The sequence below is a fragment of the Cyphomyrmex costatus genome, unplaced genomic scaffold (genome assembly GCF_001594065.2).
Source record: "Cyphomyrmex costatus isolate MS0001 unplaced genomic scaffold, Ccosl1.0 scaffold196, whole genome shotgun sequence".
NCBI lineage: Eukaryota > Metazoa > Arthropoda > Insecta > Hymenoptera > Formicidae > Cyphomyrmex > Cyphomyrmex costatus.
The window spans coordinates 477,294-494,190 of record NW_017275998.1 but is presented as its reverse complement, the minus strand read 5'-3'; the positions used below and the strand labels follow the sequence as shown (position 1 = coordinate 494,190).

General features: G+C 31.8%; 1 protein-coding gene across 1 annotated transcript; it reads right to left on the bottom strand.

Moving 5' to 3' along the window:
• Window positions 1-6,826: 6,826 nt before the first annotated feature.
• Window positions 6,827-13,600, bottom strand: LOC108772972 (uncharacterized). The gene is made up of 10 exons (XM_018538650.1): window positions 13,457-13,600; window positions 13,248-13,364; window positions 12,971-13,092; window positions 11,727-11,817; window positions 11,499-11,635; window positions 11,185-11,317; window positions 11,091-11,110; window positions 7,623-7,713; window positions 7,079-7,215; window positions 6,827-7,007 (listed from the first exon to the last, which is right to left on the bottom strand). Exons 1-10 carry the CDS (start codon window positions 13,598-13,600, stop codon window positions 6,827-6,829), a joined length of 1,173 nt encoding a protein of 390 aa, XP_018394152.1.
• Between the last annotated feature and the right edge of the window lie 3,297 nt (window positions 13,601-16,897).

Below are 16,897 nucleotides of genomic sequence, written 5' to 3'. Positions count from 1 at the left end.
AGGAGAGCAATTAGAATAATATCCATTACATTTTTGATAAATAATCCACTATATATCAAAAGAGGAATACTCATTCTGTAAAAATTTTTGCTTAGAAAATGGGATTATCAGAAATTTTATTTCAAAATTAGATTCTTTTTGAGTGCTGTTACCTTGCATAAGACCTACCCTTTAAATCTGAAAAAATAAATATTTCAACACTTTTCTTACCTATTCTTTATTTTCCATTCCAATTTATTTTTTCTTATAAATTGTGACTTTTGCGAAACAATAACATTAAAAAATACATTTAATAACAGTATTTTCATTTTATTAATAACCTATTTATAATTAATAAGTTAATGTAAGAACTATTTTTTCATTGCACAATTTTTATTACTATAATATGGTAGCATTATACTATCCAAATTTTTATTGACTATTTTGCTCATTGCAAGGACGCAAGTACTGTAAAATACGACACTGAAGACTGCATAATCTATAAGATAAGAGTCAATATATTCTTAAGGGAGGCTTCAAAATAAAACATTTAACGACATAAGGTACGTAAATAATCGTTACCGTGGTAAAGCTCTTCAAAGAGAAGACATAAATCTTGCCGGCACTTATAGAACAGGGTTCCATGGACCTTCGCATCACGTGTAGAAGTAGTCTTTGTGATTCTACAGGTATTTCGTACCAGAAGGAATTGTATCTGCAATAATTTTATATCTCAGTCGTCAATAAATTTATTATTTTACCAAATGTAAATGGTTACAATCTTACATTTTGTCACGCAATTGCAGGCTGTGATTAATCAGTCGCTGACTTCGCACACTGAAGCAGAACGTGTGAAATATTTCACCAAAGGCATACGTCAAGTACTTCAATATCATAGTAAATTCGCCATACTGCAAGACAATCTTAAACGTGATAAATACAATACTTCAATCTCTTGATTTAATAGTGGTAGAAATTGTACATAAATTTTTTTGTTTCATGGTATGTGGTAGGTGATTTTCGATAATACCCGAATTTCTATGAAGTTCCATTATTTCAAGTATTTTCAAAAATGACGAAAAAACATAATTTTTTAATTTTTTCCGGATTTTTTTTAAACTGTCTGTGACATATACTTAAGCTTTTTTAAATACAGTTTCATAATCTATGGGAAAAGCTGATCAGAATTACATATCAAAAAATAAAAAAATTAATGAAACTGTTGCCTATAATTCAGTAAACCGTATAACCATGCATATAAGTAATGCAACGCGAATGATAAGTAACGTCCCACGAAAAATACAAATAAAAATACGTACTTGTAGCAGTGTAACGCTCATTGTTATAACAGTTATCAGCATTTGTACTGCAAAGCCAATGCAAAATATATCTTCAAGTCTCTCCGCGAATCTGTATCCAATGAAAAAAAACTTTGTGTTATTTATATTGGTATATTTCATTATATTTTTTTATATGTTGAGTACACGTTCTATCTAATACAATATTACGCATTTACCGTAATGCTCGCCAGTGTACATCAACGGAGATAGCGATTTTTCGAGTGTAGATCTTCCGATAATCCGAACGCTTATTTACATCGTTTATACGATCATTTCGTGATAGAGTCTCGAGACGAAATCTGCGAATATTTAAACGGTAATTTCGTCCTGTAAATTATTTATAATTGAAATAACTTAAAAAAATTAGTTTTTCTTACCCAACAATAGCAAAGAGGCTGCAGGCATGCTCAATGCAAATAAAAAACGTGCAATCGTGTGCAATTGATGTTGCTATAGCTATACAACTGCACGGAATATTATGAAACATAATGTAGAAATAATATTTATCTTTATCCACGAAATAATGGGCGTCAAAGGGCATAGTTACAGGCCGGGATTCGTTGAGAGGTAACATAATGTTCAGTAATTTGGACATGAAGGAGGAAATTACGAGGAACACAGTACAGCCCACAAGAATGCATACTGCAACAAAATAAAATAATAGTCCGTAATTTATTAAAATAAAAATTGTATAAAACGGTTTATCCTTACAAAAATAGGTCAATGACATCAATTTTGTGTTTGTAGCATACTTTTTCATAATTTCGTATTCTTCCGCACTATTCAATTTCTTCCAATCGTCACACAGTTGATCAGCAAGACTTTTTATCTAAAAGTGTCCTCGATGAATGTTAAATCTTATCGGATTGTCCAACGACCGTAAAAGTAAACGACCGCGATCACAAAGGATAACAAAAATTTGAATTTCCTATCAAATATATAGTATAAATTTTGGTATTGGCGTACTTTGCTACTATTAAACTGGCATGTATATAATTTCACTAGAATTATAAGCGTCACCATAAGCGGCGATATAGCCAATAGGATACATTGCGCATTTCCATCGCAATGAAAAATTTGGGCCACCTAGAAGTATTCTTATTAAAAATTACAATCCTCAGGGGCAAATGAGAGTGCAGCGTTGTTATTGGTACGCAAATTTTAGTAAATTTTGTCTGTTGAATAATTCTGACTTCATAAATATCATTTTCATTACGCGTGCACGTAATGTGCCCTATACCTCAACGCTTTTGCGTGCAGGAAATAGCCAATACCTCAAGTCGTTGAGTTATTTCTTTAACCCCACTCTTTTGCGCAAAAACGTTTCGGTATAGGCACATTACGACGAGCACTTGTAATGAAAAATTCTATGTGTAGCGAGTGGAGGCAAATTTGTTTATAGCGCGACACGGGCGCGAATACGCACTTGCTTCGCTCGTGCGTTCTGTTACGTGTCCAACGTAACAGTTTTCACGTTTTAATGCATAAAAAGTTTTAACGTATTTTTCCCTAAACCTTTTTAATAAACCTTGTTTCCTGCCATTATTTTATTACTTTCACCAATTGCTTTCCTTTTCTTTTTGTCCTTTTATTTTCCTTTCAATTTAACCCTTTTGAATATTTCCGGATTTTTTTTTTGAAAATCTCTTTTGAATATTCAGTTTTATGATGTTTTTAGAATTATAGGCAAAAAAGGGGTATATGTCTAACGAACTTATTTTATGACTCATCTTTAACGGACTCTTGAGTCATCGTCACTTTCTCCAGTTTTTCTTTATCCCTTTTAAGTACATTTTTGGTACTTTAAAATCTCACGTTATTGGTTGGAGCTGATAGAAGACTCCACCTCTTTTGTCATTAAAAAGATCCTTCCAACTCAGCTCGAGTTAGTCTAATTTCGTAAGACGTACTCTCGTCATCAACCTTAGCTCGCTAGCTAGTCTGTAAGTTTGCTTGTAACACCGTTGAATAAAGCTTGGTCAAAAGACAGTCGTCGAACATTTTCTCATTATTACAAGTTACGGCGTTCTGCGCTCGTAACAGTTCGTGCCCATCGCGCCATAAACATTAGCCCCCACGCATTACACAATGTACTATTATTCAATCGTGATTAAAAAATATATTTTACGTTTCGACTCTTATTGAGTCATCTTCAGTACAATTTCATAATAATTATAATAAAACGATATTTTGTGAGACATGTCACATCGAATTGGCAGATTGGGTGTAACGAAGTATTCCGTTGAAAAACATTTTGTACAAATTAATCTTAAAAATAATAAAAATTCATTATTTATTTCATGTGACATACCTCACAAATCACAAGATGAATCTTAAAAACAAGGATCGAAAGATACCGATGTGGTTGTAAAAATCACAAATTTCTAATTTCTTAACCAAATGAAACTATTTATTCTTATTAAAACTCACTTTAAACGATTTATATGGTATAGTTTCGCTGAATAAAATTTTATTTTTAACTTTATGTATCGTGTACTATGTTACACGCACAATATAAACACAACGGTATGTTCACGCGCATATGATAGCTCCAGACAACCAATCAGAAATGCATCCTGCGTCACCATTAAATGACAAATTTGAAGTTTACTTACAGATACTTATTTAATTTATTTTTAAAGAATAAGGGATAAATCGCCACATGCACATTTTAATGCACACGTTTACAATTCACATTTATATTCGATATATAGAATTGTATGTTGTGCCAGCCGAGCACTTCTAAAGTAGCCAAATTTGTACGATTGTGTGGCAAGTTGGTTGCAATGCTACTGCGAATCCACGGAATGAACATATCCTTGTTTTTATTTATTATTATGAGTACAAGTGCATTTTAATATTTATTTTTTTTTACACATTTCGTTAAAAAATAAAAAGAAGTGTACACTGTGAACTTTAACAGATTATATATCGTTTATAAAACGAGCGTAACAGATATAAGTAAGTTATACACACAATGAGTATTTTAATTAATTTTTTTATGCAACTTATTGACCATCAGATTTAAATCTAGTATAGCAAATAGTAAAAATACTATGAGGAACCTGTAGAACAGTCAGCGAAGAAATGGCCAGAGTTATCGAGCTCACTCGAAAAAATCTCGTTCGTTTTTCCTGATAAGGCCACTGGCCAATAAATGACAGCATCCTTTTTGTAATACTGTAGTAATCATTCCACACGAATCCCATAATTTTCAAAGCAATGTTTTACCTTTGGCAACACGCAATCTACTAAATTTCTCGTCTTATTTTCGTTGTGAGAGGAACGAATTAATATTTTAACAGCTGTAATAGAGAAAAATACCGCATATGATGGAAACCTCCGATAGCAATTTTACATGTCACGCCCAATAAAAGCGAACGTGACAGGAAGCTTGTTAACGGAGGAGACATTTTTCTCCCTTGTGGAAAATATCGATCGGAATATTCAAGGGAATAATAAAAGTTCCTCTGTCAAAGATCCTCTGACAAAGTTCCTCTGACAAGATGTGATTACGTATAGTTCGTTTCCAGATATATAACTGCTATAGGTAGATAGTAATCTGTACATCGTTATACTGTGTCCGGTATTGCTATGAGACGAACGTTGGTGGTAAGTTCTCTTCTTTTTAAATTATATTTCTATATAAAAATACATTAGAACAGTATACAAAATGGTATTTACTCTAATACTTGAAATTGTTTCAAGTTATATACATGTCTTCATATTACACCTAATTCCGTAAATAGTGGCATCAGTTCGTAACGCTGAATACATTGGCACTAAAATCGATATGGGTATACATAATCTGATAATAAAGTTCCCGGACCGTAACAATGAAAGTAGACAGATCTCTCCACGAATATAACATTATATTTTATCCAATGAGAAATTGCCTTTAACGTTAGAGCTATATTAACTTAAATGCTATTATAGTTCCTTAGGTGTGAATTTATATGTTACGTATGTAATCTTTCAATTCGTATGATGAAAAATTTTTCGGTCTTGAAACGTTACTTTACGAAACTACCGCAATAATTTCACGAGTTAAATTATCTATCAATTTAACAATTTTGATGCTAGTAACATATTGGATCTTAATAATGTTGAATGACACTAAAATCATTAAAATCTATGAATAACGTATTAAAAATCTATAAATAATTTATTTATATTGCGAAAAATATTACCCTATTTATTTATACATTTAAAACACATTTAACAGTACATTTTAATAATAAGTAAGCTATTCTATAAGTTTAATAATATTTTCCTCACGCGTGCACGTAATGTGCCCTATATCGCAACGCTTTTGCGTGCTAACGAAATCGACCCGAAATGTACAGACCAAATTTATTTATGTTAATTAATATGTTTTATGTCAACAAACACAAAGAAATATATAAATGTTTAGATTTTAGTAACTTTTACTTTATCTTAAGAGGTCGGAAAATTCTTAGCGCTTCAGGCCTAAAAGTTCCCTAATCTGGCGCTGAAACTATTATTATATAATCAAAGCACATACATGATTTAATAATCAACTTCACAGACTATAAAATGAAGAGACAGATCTACTGATTTTTATAATAATAATTTAAATTCAAGTGATCATTTCGAGCGAGATACTCTCCAGTGATCAGTACCGACCACACGTCATTTTTGCTTGACATTTAACAAATCAGTTGATTTTACAACTTGCACTATCGACCTTGCTACGTATTATAGACTTTAGATACAAATAAAATCTAGTCTATCATTATAAACCTAACTAAAAAAAATAATTTTTATATTGGTGGAATCCGCTAAATCTTGAAAGGTTTTATTCTTATATACGCCCGCAAGAGAAATTCTCCGAAATTAAGCGGAAAATATTTTAAGCACAATATTTCTACAATTGTTAGAGTAATTTTTTCTTACATTTGCAATACTAATCTCATTGTTCCTAATATGAGTTTCTTTTATGAAGGTACTTTATTTTGAGCAAATATGTTCTTCTTAATGCAAGAGGAGAGCAGTTAGAATAATATCCATTACATTTTTGAAAAATAATCCACTATATCGAAAGAGGAATACTCTTTCTGTAAAAATTTTTGCTTAGAATATGGGATTATCAGAAATTTTATTTCAAAATTAGATCTTCTAAGTACTGTTACCTTGCATAAGAACTCCCTTTTAAACCTGAACAAATTAATAAACACTTTTCTTACCTATTCTTTATTTTCCATTCCAATTTATTTTTTCTTATAACTTGTGACTTTTGCGAAACAATAACATTAAAAAATATATTTAATAACAGTATTTTCATTTTATTAATAACCTATTTATAATTAATAAGTTAGTGTAAGTATTATTTTTCCACTGCACAATTTTTATTACTATAATATGGTAGCATACTATCCAAATCATTATTGACTATTTTGCTCATTGCAAGGACGCAAGTACTGTAAAATACGACACTGAAGACTGCATAACCTTTAAGATAAGAGTCAGTATATTCTTAAGAGAGGTTACAAAATTAAACATGTAACGACATAAGGTTCATAAATAATCGTTACCGTGGTAAAGCTTTTCAAGGAGAAGACATAAATCTTGCCAGCACTTACAGAACAGGGTTCCATGGACCTTCGCATTACGTGTAGAAGTAGTCTTTGTGATTCTACAGGTATTTCGTACCAGAAGGAATTGTATCTGCAATAATTTTACATCTCAGTCGTCAATAAATTTATTATTTCACCAAATGTAAATGGTTACAATCTTACATTTTGTCGCGCAATTGCACGCCGTGATTAATCAGTCGCTGACTTTGCACACTGCAGCAGAATGTGTGAAATACTTCACCAAAGGCATACATCAAGTACTTCAATATTTCAGTAATTTCGCCAAAGTTCAAGACGATCTTAAACGTGACAAATTATATAGAATACTTCAATCTCTCGATTTAATAGTGATAGAAATTGGAAATGGATTTTTTTTGTTTCATGGTATGCGGTAGGTGATTTTCGATAATACCCGAATTTCTATGAAGATCCATTATTTCAAGTATTTTTTAAAATGACGAAAAAACATAATTTTTTAATTTTTTTCGGATTTTTCTCAAACTGTCTGTGACATATTCTTAAGCTTTTCTAAATACAGTTTCATAATCTATGGGAAAAGCTGATCAGAATTACATGTCAAAAAATAAAAAAATAAATAAAAATGTTGCCTATAATGCAGTAAACCGTATAACATAACCATGCATATAAGTAATGCAACGCGAATGATAAGTAACGTTCCACGAAAAATACAAATAAAAATACGTACTTGTAGCAGTGTAACGCTCATTGTTATAACAGTTATCAGCATTTGTACTGCAAAGCCAATGCAAAATATATCTTCAAGTCTCTCCGCGAATCTGTATCCAATGAAAAAAAACTTTGTGTTATTTATATTGGTATATTTCATTATATTTTTTTATATGTTGAGTACACGTTCTATCTAATACAATATTACGCATTTACCGTAATGCTCGCCAGTGTACATCAACGGAGATAGCGATTTTTCGAGTGTAGATCTTCCGATAATCCGAACGCTTATTTACATCGTTTATACGATCATTTCGTGATAGAGTCTCGAGACGAAATCTGCGAATATTTAAACGGTAATTTCGTCCTGTAAATTATTTATAATTGAAATAACTTAAAAAAATTAGTTTTTCTTACCCAACAATAGCAAAGAGGCTGCAGGCATGTTCAATGAAAACAAAAAACGTGCAATCGTGTGCAACTGATGTTATAACTAAAAGACTGCACGGAATATTATGAAACATAATGTAGAAATAATATTTATCTTTATCCACGAAATAATGAGCGTCAAAGGGTATAATTACAGGCCGGGATTCGTTGAGGGGTAACATGATGTTCAGTAATTTGGGCATGATGGAAAAAATTAGCATGAATACAATACAGCCCATAATAAAGCCTACTGCAACAAAATGAAATAATAGTCCGTAATTTATTAAAATAAAAATTATATAAAACGGTTTATCCTTACAAAAATATGCCAATGACATCAATTTTGTGTTTGTAGCATACTTTTTCATAATTTCGTATTCTTCCGCACCATTCAATTTCTTCCAATCGTCACACAGTTGATCAGCAAGACTTTTGATCTAAAAGTTATCCTCGATGAATGTTAAATCTTATCGGATTGTCCAACGACCGTAAAAGTAAACGACCGCGATTACAAAGGATAACAAAAATTTGAATTTCCTATCAAATATATAGTATAAATTTTAGTATTGGCGTACTTTGCTACTGTTAAACTGACATGTATATAATTTCACTAGAATTATAAGCATCACCATAAGCGGCGATATAGTCAATAGAATACATTGAGCATTTCCGTCGCAACGAAAGATTTGAGCCACCTAGAAGTTTTCTTATTAAAACTCACTTTAAACGATTTATATGGTATAGTTTCGCAGAATAAGATTCTATTTTGAACTTTATATATCGTGTATTATGATACACGCACGATATAAACACAACGGTATGTTCACGCGCATATAATAGCTCCAGACAATCAATCAGAAATGCATCCTGCGTCACCATTAAGCGACAAATTTGAAGTTTATTTACATTTGATATTTATCTAATTTATTTTGAAAGAATAAGGGATAAATCGCCACATGCACATTTTAATGCACACGTTTACAATTCACATTTATATTCGATATATAGAATCGTATGTAGTGCCAGCCGAGCACTTCGATAGTAGCCATATTTGTACGATTATGAGGTAGGTTGGTTGCAATGCTACTGCGAATCCACGTGATGAACATACCCTTGTTTTTATTTATTATTATGAGTACAAGTGCATTTTAATATTCATTTTTTTTTTACACATTTCGTTAAAAAATAAAAAGAAACACTATGAATTTTGACAAATTATATATCGTTTATAAAACGAGCGTAATAGATATATAAGTAGGTTACATACACACAATGCGTATTTTAATTAATTTTTTTACGCAACCTATTGACCATCAGATTTAAATCTAGTATAGCAAATAGTAAAAATACTATGAGGAACCTGTAGAACAATCAGCGAAGAAATGGTCAGAGTCACCGAGCTCACTCGCAAAAGTCTCGTTCGTTTTTCTTGATATGGCCACTGGCCGGCAAATGACAACAACCTTTTTGTAAGACTGTAGTAATCATTCCACACGAATGCCATAATTTTCAAAGCAATGTTTTACCTTTGGCAACACGCAATCTACTAAACTTCTCGTCTTACTTTCGTTGTGAGAGGAACGAATTAATATTTTAACAGCTGTAATAGAGAAAAATACCGCATGTGATGGAAACCTCCGATAGCAATTTTACATGTCACGCCTAATAAAAGCGAACGTGACAGGAAGCTTGTTAACGGATGAGACATTTTTCTCCCGTGTGGAAAATATCGATTAGAATATTCAAGGGAATAATGAAAGTTCCTCTGTCATAGATCCTCTGACAAAGTTCCTCTGACAAGATGTGATTACGTATAGTTCGTTTCCAGATATATAACTGCTATAGATAGATAGTAATAATCTGTACATTGTTATGTCCGGTATCTCTACGAGACGAACGTTGGTGATAAGTAAGTTCTTCTCTTTAAATTATATTTCTATATAAAAATACATTAGAACAGTATACAAAATGGTATTTGCTCTAATACTTGAAATTGTTTCAAGTTATATACATGTTTTCATATTACACCTAATTCCGTAAATAGTGGCATCAGTTCGTAACGTTGAAAACATTTACATTAAAATCGATATGGATATACATAATCTGATAATACAGTTCCCGGACCGTAACAATGGAAGTAGACAGACCTCTCCACGAATATTACATTATATTTTATCTAATGAGAAATTGCCTTTAACGTTAGAGCTAGATCTTAAGTGCTGTTATAGTTCCTTAGATGTGAATTTATATATTACGTATGTAGTCTTTCAATTCGCACGCTGAACAATTTTTCGGTCCTGAAACGCTACTCTACGAAACTACCGCAATAATAGCACGAGTTGAATTATCTATCAATTTGACAATTTTGGCACGCAGTCGACTGAATTTCTCGTCTTATTATGAGAAACGAATTAATATTTTATCAGACGCATGAAGAGAGAATATACTACGCAAAAACCTTTAATACAAATATCTTCTATGCCATGTCACGTAAAAAGGACGCAAACGGTTTCCTATCAATAAGAGAGACCATTTTTTTTTCAGGAACATATCGATCTGGATGTCCATGAAGGAAATAGGAGTTCCTCTGTGAGACTTTACGATGTATATCTGCATATTTAGCTGCAAGATAAAAGCTGTCATGTGTCTTGTAGATCGTTGCTTAATCGCTACATTCAATATTGCTATGAGCAATATCGATGAGCGTCTTTCCGACGTGCAATATTCACGCTCTATCCTCTTACGAAAATAATAAGCAAATGGCGATATGCTATTCCTTTTTACTTTTTCTTATACAGAACTATATGTAAGTATATTAGAGTTGTATAAAATGAAAACCGAAACGGAAATCTGTTTGGTCAATAATATCAATAACAAAATGAAATTTTAATAATTTAAATTCACTAAATAATAGCAAATATATATATTACTTTATTCAATATATAATTTATAATATTATACTTCTGCGTAACTTTTTTCATAGATATCTCACTGCATGCCGGTTTAATCGTCAGGTATCGATTATGACATGTTAAAGGATGACAACAATGTAAAGTACGACATCGAGCTTTGAACGATCTAATGAGAACATTTAAAGATTTTATATGTCTTTTTAAATCTATGTATTTTAGTAATATTTTTCATTGCTTTACCGTTGTAAAATTTTCTAGCGAAAACACATATATTTTGCCGGCGGTCAAGGCACAAGCTTCAATGCTTTTTCTCATGACAAACAAGAGCAATCTCTGTTCTCTCACAGGTATTTTATACCATGAACTATGATATCTACACAAAATCACAGTATATACATAAAGTATATGTTATAAATAATAAGTCGATCTGAGAAATTAAATTCTTGTAAGTATAATTCTATAGAAAATACTTTTATAACGGACTAATTTTTTTTATATGCATACTATTATTAATTATATATTTAGCTAATTAACTTTCAATTTAAATTTCTTACATGTTGCTGCAAGTTTCAAGACTATGATTTATCAGTTTTTGTCCTTGGAAGCTAAAGCAGAACAAGTGAAACAATTGAGCCGTCATGAAGACAAGGTATCTCATCGCTTCTGCTGAATCGTGCAGTTGAGATGAGAGCTTGAACGCGAGGAAGGTACATAAGATCCTGTTTTAGTTCTGCGTTATGTGTTTTACGGAATTCTTATATTCACATCTGTTTGTAACTCACTTGTACCAAGGTAATGCTCAAGCAGATTGTAACTAGCAGGATTTGCACAGCAAACGATATCGAGAAAGTATCTTCGAGAAGTTTAGCAAATCTGAAAATATACGATATTGATGACAACTAAAACATTTAAATAGAAGTTAAATAAAAATACCGCTTATTATAGTTCATCAAAAATTATTCTAATAGCATCGGAATTAATGAAAGAAAAATGTGCTACGACATTATTACGCACTCACTGCAAGGCCTTCCGATGAACGTGAATCGAAATCACAACGTTTTCGTAATACATGTATCCCGGACAATCAATCATACTCTTTTCCATATTACGTTCATGTGATACGTGCTCAAATCTATATCTGCAAGTATTTACGCAACATAACATTGTTATGAGTTTCTGAGAATTAATTTCAGTCTCTTCCAAGTGAACGTACATAAGCTAAAACTATTATTCCGTTATATTTATTTTTTGGTGAAATATTATTCTTCTTCTGGCTATAAAAAGATTTTGCTTTCTGTATAAATAATTGTTACCTAACGATGGCGAAAAGGCCGCAAATGTGTTCGATATAAGTAAAAAACATGCAATCGTGTGCGATTAATCCAGTTAAACACACAGTAGAGCAAATCATCATGTGGAGAAAAATGTAGTAAAAATATCGATTTTCGTCAACGAAATAGTACGCTGGATATGGCATCATTACAGGACGAGAAGTATTCAATGGAAATACTGCATCCAACACGCGTGGCACAAGAGAGGTTGTTGTAAATGAAACGGTAGATACATAAACATATGCTATAATAAAAACAGAATTAATCGATCCGTCTATTAAAATCTCTTATTTGTTAAATAAAAATTTGATTTATAAAATTGTTTCGCATTTTCTTCTTATAGTGCATCAATTTTTTTCTCCAAAATTTTTCCCTTTTTAATTCACATATTTTTTTCTATTATATAATAAATGTACTAGTTTTAGTAGGATATGATCCAATTATTATAGACGAAATAACAAAAATTTTCAACGTTAAGTTTTTAATGATATAAGTTTTTAAATAAATTCGTTTTATTACATCTTCATATTTATTTAGTCGTTACATATATTATATCACTAAAAACTTAATATGTAAAATTTTGTAATTTCGTCCGATAATTGAGTCCTATTATTAACAATCTCCTCTAACGGTACAAATGGTACAATCATCTTATAATAAATTCTTTTAGTTTCAGCTAAAATCAAGAGATTTACTCACTGCTATATATTAACACGTACCATCTGCCATTTTCGGCATATCTTTTCATAATATCACGTTCTGTTTTAGTCTCGAGTATATTCCAATCTACAGATAAGCGATCTGTGAGATCTTTAATCTAGAAACATGATATATTCGACATACGGATGTAATATCTTCAATGGTTACAACATCAACAAGATCTAAACTTTTACAAAGAAACTGAATTGAAACTATATGGATTAATTCCGGATTAGAATGTCGATCGATACCATATGTATTAATAAAACGTACTTTCTGACTATTAAATCGATACGTGAAAATTTTCACTGGAATAATCGCTGCCAGCAAGTGTGAAGGTAAAGTTTCAAAGATACACTGCATGTTCTCGCATACGAAAAATCTTGCCATCTGAAAATTTAATTACAAACAAACTATTTGACTGGGTGCGAAATCTCTACTATTTAAAAAAAAAAAAAGATCAACGACAGTTAACGTTATACCTGTGTAATCAAGATAGTGACATCACAAATAAGAATAAAGCTCAAGAAAAGTAAACTCTCTTTCAGTTTCTGATAAGGCCACTGACCGATTAATGTCAGATACCTTTTACTGATATCGTAATAATGTTCCACGCTGGGTTCCATACTTTATAAAGAGACTGACTTCTTGGCACTACAGTGTTATCTGAATTTCTCGAGGAAGATTCTCTTGGAAAGCGTTTTCATTCCCGCAATACGTATCGGTTATAAATAAATTAATATTTCCGATACACCGCTCCGCACTCGTCCTTTTCCCCTCACCCGAGGGGTACAGTTGTACTAGCGATCACGCGAGTTTCCATCATAGGTGACAGGGCACTTACAATAAATATAGGTTCCGTATAAAATATAACCCTAGTATTAATGACAGGCAGCATTTGACAACCGTTCTTTTAAGAAACACTGTACATTCTAATACGTTTGTATTAAATATATTGGAGAGTACAATAAATGTCTGTAATTGCACTAAACAGTTCTCGAAAACTATTTACTCACGACAATGTTTCAGCAGCAGAAAACAACTGCAGAAATTGCAACAAACTTTGTTGAGTGTTTCGCCCCTCTCTAGATTATACGAGTCTAAAACGCGAATAAAATACTGTGATATTATAAGTTATAAAAAAGTTTTATTGTTCCACACAGAATAATAGCGACATATTATACGGGTATAATAATATATTCAACTGTAATATTTTTATTCAACAAAATTACATTCATTGTAATTATATATTTATATATTATTTAATATTGTAACAATATAGAAAGGAAAAAGATCAGCCTATGCGAGCCGTCACAAGTTGTTTTATGTGCGTATAAAAATTATATTATTCAATCGAAGTAAAAATACGTTTCGATATCAAATTATGTCTTCTTCAAATGTAAATTGCGATTACAGAAATTATGGATGAATTAATGTGTCAAATTACAATAAAATAATTTTCAATAAAAGAGAAGTTATCGTTAATTAAAAATTGTTCTCTCCGTCTGCCTAGTTGGATATTCAAACTATGATGGAAGTCACTATAATAAAATTAAAAAATGAGCAATAGCTCAAAACTAATTTCTTCAAACTTGTCAAATTAATAAATTCAAAATTTACTTGAGAACAATTTGACGATGCTCCTTAACAGTTAGAAACAAGAACATCTATTCACGTTGAGAATTCATATGTAAGTGAGTGATAAAAAATAATCGAAATATAATAAAGTCAAAATAAAAATGAAAACATAAAACAATAAAAGGGAAATGAGGGGCACAATTCGATTATAATTATTTAGATAAAATATAATTTAATTAGATAAAAATGTAAAAGAAAATAAAGTGTGGAAGAAACATTTATATACAAAGGATATCATGATAAAATGGATCTAATTTCTAATAAATCGGTGTCACTTTGTATATTTAATCCGTTACTCTGTTTTTTTTAATAAAAATGGCTTTTCTGAGATCAATTGCGTCTATTGAGAACTTCTTCTTCATCTAATATTTCTATTTCTTCCTAATTAAAACCGTGGTTATATTCTAATCTGTGTTCCATGATTACTGAGTTTTGCTCTGTATTTCTATTAATGTACCTACGATGTTCATTAATTATTTTTTAACAGACCTTTCGTCTGAAAAAGAATGCACTGAAATTTTTACAGTTTATTTCATAGATCGTGATAATTTAGTAAGTAATTTATCTTTTTATGCCCTTATAAAAAAATTTAATTTCTTTATATCCACGTATGCCAGGTTATTTTTCAAAAATCTTTCAGTAATCGACGGAACATACAGTATAGTAAAAAATTGTTTTTTTTTACCATTTTTCAATAACTCACTGTCAATTCCCTTCGTATCATTTTTATTCAATTGCTGAAATTTTATGTAATCTTTTTTTAATATGGGATCGAAAATAAAATTGATTGGATAACTATTCATAACACAGTAGATGACCACTAGGCAATTAGATAGCAGTTTAAATATAATATTATTAATTTTTTAAATATAATTTTTTAAAATATAGATTTTGGAATAGAGAGAGAGAGAGAGAGAGAGAGAGAGAGAGAGAGAGAAAGAGAGAGAGAGAAACACAATGTTATTAGATCTCATTTTTGCAACAAAACGTAGAAAGGAATACATTTCTTATGAAATTTATACTTTGATATTTTCATCGTGTAACTGCATATAATATAGTTTTTACTTACCTATAAATCTTCAAAGAGACTTCGATCTCTGCATCAAGACTCGCCATTTGGATAAATTATCTACCGTCGTCACGCAAGATTGGGAGAGCACGCAAAACACAAGGCTTGGTAGGATATACAGATGACATTTATTTAATTACTTTATTATTTATGCTACTGAATGCTATATTCGTAGTAGGTATTTCTATAATTATATCGATAGATCATGCGTGAAACCGTAGAATGCGTGAGGTTTGCCGCGCGAGTTTTACAGCCCGTGTGTGAACGCGTATGTTATAATGATTACGCGTGTGTAAATTAATTACAAGGGGAGAAGGGGCCGGACGCGAGGGGTGGATGGGAGGATAGACGCCGCTCCGAATATGCGGGCGCGCCGTCGTCGAACAAGTCGTCTCTCACGACGAATCGTCGACCATGCGCGATCCAAATCCTGCCCGCTCCAATTTCTCCGGCTGATCCGCGAAGAACTGTGCGCACGACTCGATTTATAATACCTAAGTTTCTCTTATTTTCTCTCTTCATGCCCTTCGATCGCGATCGATATCGGATCGGTTCCTCTCGATCGCGAATACGTAAACTAATAAACGGGGACTCAATCACTATATCGAACTTCGGCCTTCAACCTTATCACTATCAGCTTCCTAATTTTCATTCGATCCCATGAGAAAACCGTTGCGAAAGAGGAATTCCGACACGTCTGTGTGACTTGATAATTCACCCTTACTTAAAATAATGGAACAGTTAAACGCACTTTCCCTCGGGGATAAATTCTTGTTTTTTCTTTTCTTTCTTTTTTTACAATCACCGCTCGCATATCTCGCTATCGAAGTACATTCTTAAATAAGGAATGCAAAAGGGTCGAGATAATGATTGAGTCCAAATACATACATTTAAGAACTTAGCAATATACATATACGAGGACGTATGTAACATAAGGCGCAACTCCCATCTAGGGATTGCGATGATCCATTGCCATCATCTTACCCGATTGGACCAAAGTAATTTGACAATAAAATTACTAATATCCTCCTCCGCGTCGCGATACATCTCGATGGATCATTTAGATCTGTTCTTGTCAGTTGCAACTCTTTTTACGCTTTCTACACTTAAAACGAAGCAACTATACGTTTACGCTTTGGAAAGAGAAAAAAGGAAGAGGAAAAGCGTAGAAGGTGCATCCAGAAAGAACAGACTAAATGAATTAAGCGGCCAGAGA

Excerpts from the sequence above, each read along its gene's own strand:
- LOC108772972 (XM_018538650.1), bottom strand. The coding sequence starts at position 13,600 with ATGGAACCCAGCGTGGAACATTATTACGATATCAGTAAAAGGTATCTG. Across the intron at positions 11,318-11,498 it reads CTTGAAACTTGCAGCAACAT|ATATCATAGTTCATGGTATA; the intron begins GTAAGAAATTTA and ends GATTTTGTGTAG. Across the intron at positions 7,714-11,090 it reads ATCGTTCAAAGCTCGATGTC|ATTCGCGGAGAGACTTGAAG; the intron begins GTACTTTACATT and ends CATTGGATACAG.